This window comes from Chenopodium album, chromosome 18 (assembly GCF_948465745.1).
Source record: "Chenopodium album chromosome 18, dcCheAlbu1.1, whole genome shotgun sequence".
NCBI lineage: Eukaryota > Viridiplantae > Streptophyta > Magnoliopsida > Caryophyllales > Amaranthaceae > Chenopodium > Chenopodium album.
In genome coordinates, this window is record NC_137851.1 from 32,768,172 (window position 1) to 32,770,900 (window position 2,729).

Here is a 2,729-nt window from a genome sequence, read left to right on the forward strand (position 1 = left end):
GCGAACGTAGTTATGGTGAAAAAACTGTAAGGAAAATGGAGGATGTGCGTTAACTTTACAGACTTGAATAAATCTTACCCAAAAGATCGCTACCCACTACCAAGGATAGATAGGTTGGTCGATTAAACTTCCGGCCACGCTTTACTGAGCTTCATGGATGCTTTCTCGGGATATCATCAAGTCAGTCTATATGAGCCCGATGGAACCAAAGCGGCCTTCATCTCTGATGCAGGAGTATACTGCTATAAAGAAATGTCGTTTGGACTACGAAATGCAAGAGCAACATATCAAAAACCGGTGGACAAGGTTTTTGCAAATCAAAAGGGAAGAAACGTGGAAGTATATGTTAATGACTCTATCGTAAAAAGCCGACTGGCCATAGACCACGTTGCGGATCTAAGGGAAACCTTTGTGACTCTTCGACACTACCGGATGAAGTTAAATCCAGAGAAGTGCGTCTTTAGAGTCCGATCAGGAAATTTTTTGGGTTTCACGGTTAGCGAAAGAAGAATAGATGCGAATCCAGATAAAATTGAGGCCACCCTTAGTTTGCCACAACCGAAATCAATATGGAGGCATTGACAAGGTTTATTAGCAAGTCTGTTGATAAGGCCTTACCATTCTTTGTGGTGCTACGGCAAAATAAGACATTTATGCGGGGAAAGGAACAGGCAAAAGCGCTGGAAGTGGTGAAGAGTCATCTAAGATCCTTACCAACAATAGCTAGGCCCGAGTAAGGGGAGAACCTACAATTGTATATCTCCGCATCACCAAAGGCGGTAGCGGTAGTGCTATTAGTAGAACGGAAGAAGGTGCAATTGCCTATTTACTTTGTGAGTCACGTTTTGAACGCCACAGAAAGACGATATCCCCTGATAGAAAAAAAAGTGTATGTGGTGGTCATAGCGGCGCGAAAGTTACGACCATATTTTGATACACACACAATTGAAATTCGAACGAATCAGCTGTTAGAGAAATTTCTTCAGAAGATGGAAACCTCTGGGCGCTTGCTTAAATGGGCGATAGAGCTGTCGGAATACGCAATGGTCTATAAGCCGAGAGTATCGATAAAGGCTCAGGCTTTATCAGATTTCATTGTAGAAACATCTTACACTGAAGAAGAAGAGGACGTTGGGCTGTGGAAAGTCTCGGTTGACGGCTCCGCAGTGTCGACAAGTTCGGGGGCCGGTATAATTATGATCTCTCTACAGGGAGATGTATTCGAGTATGCTATCAAGTTCAAATTCAAGGCCTCGAATAACGAAGCCGAATATGAAGCAGCTCTGGCACGAGTGCAGTTGTGTATAACCGCCGAAGCAAAGCGAATAGAATTGTCAACAGATTCACAGCTAGTCGCAAGCCAATTCAGCGGTGAGTATGAGGCTCAAGAGCAAACAATGATTGTTTACCTGGCCAAACTAAAAGCCATAACGGCCAAATTGGATTACTTTGAAATCAATTTGGTTCCGCATGCTCAAAACGCACAGGCAGACGCCTTGGCAAAGCTAGCAAGTTAAAGCTTCAACGACTTAGAGCGCACAATGATGGTTGAAATTTTGGACCGTAAGAGCATTGATTAAGAGGCTCCAAAGGAGGTTCACTTGTTGAGGGAGGCCGCAAATGGTACGATGATATATTGGCCTATAATTTGTACGACGCTGACTAGAGGAAAACTAGGTCGTTTACTAGGGAGTGGGGGCACAATCAAACACATGAGATTCATCATTAAATGAACGAAGCACATCACAAGAAGGCATGGTAAATAAAGAAGAATATTGAAACACACCATTAGCATCAACTTGAGCATGCACTTCATCATCACGAACAAAAGGGGAAATAGAGTTGAAATCATGTGTTCTAGGTTCACTGAAGGGATCATGTAACAAATCATGGGAAATCATGCTAACAATAGAAGATTCAACACATTGCACATCAACATTAGAATCATGATTATCCCTATTATAGACATCCCTAGCAAACCAAACATAGAAATCCCAAGCATCATCAATTGACACTGCTCTAAATTCACCATTATGCATGCTTTCAACTTCATTCCTAGTTTGCTCATTCAAACCAAAATAACAAATCTCATAAGCCTCCCAAAGACTACAACAATTATAGTTCAAAAACCCTATAAGTCTATGGAAGTAGACATTAAAAGACTCACCATCATATTAAGGAAAAGAAAAACATGCCATTTTTTTTTTCAAAACAAGCAAAAATCAAATAAAAGAAGAGTATATACAAAGACCTAGACTCAAGCAATCAAAAACACTCAAAAATAGACACCGTCCCCGGCAACGGCGCCATTTTGACTAGAGGAAAACTAGGTCGTTTACTAATCCTCCCCAAGTCAAACTAAATTTATAAACACTTAAGAAACCTAAATACGAGTATAGAAGTAAGTCAAGGGTCGAACCCAAAGGAACGGTACTGTTCAAGCACTCTCAATCATGCGCCTAAACTAGGTCGAAGTCGAAGGTGAAGAAGGAATAGTAACAACTAATAAACTAACAATCAAACAAATAAAACACTAGGAATGGGGATCAACACGTAATCATGATAATTGCAACAACTTGGAAGATCATGCCAATCAAAGGTTGTGAAGACTAATGATAAGAGCTATCAATTGGAATCAAAGAGCTATATCCTAATCGTTAAGCTAGGGTTCACTATGAATAACAAACTAAGAGAATCACAATCCAAACCAATCGATAATTGCAATTCCT

General features: G+C 40.7%; 1 protein-coding gene across 1 annotated transcript; it reads left to right on the top strand.

Moving 5' to 3' along the window:
• The first annotated feature begins 1,043 nt into the window (after positions 1–1,043).
• LOC145592070 (uncharacterized) lies at positions 1,044–1,517 on the top strand. The gene has a single exon (XM_081648535.1). It carries the CDS (start codon positions 1,044–1,046, stop codon positions 1,515–1,517), a length of 474 nt encoding a protein of 157 aa, XP_081504661.1.
• The last annotated feature ends 1,212 nt before the right edge of the window (positions 1,518–2,729 follow it).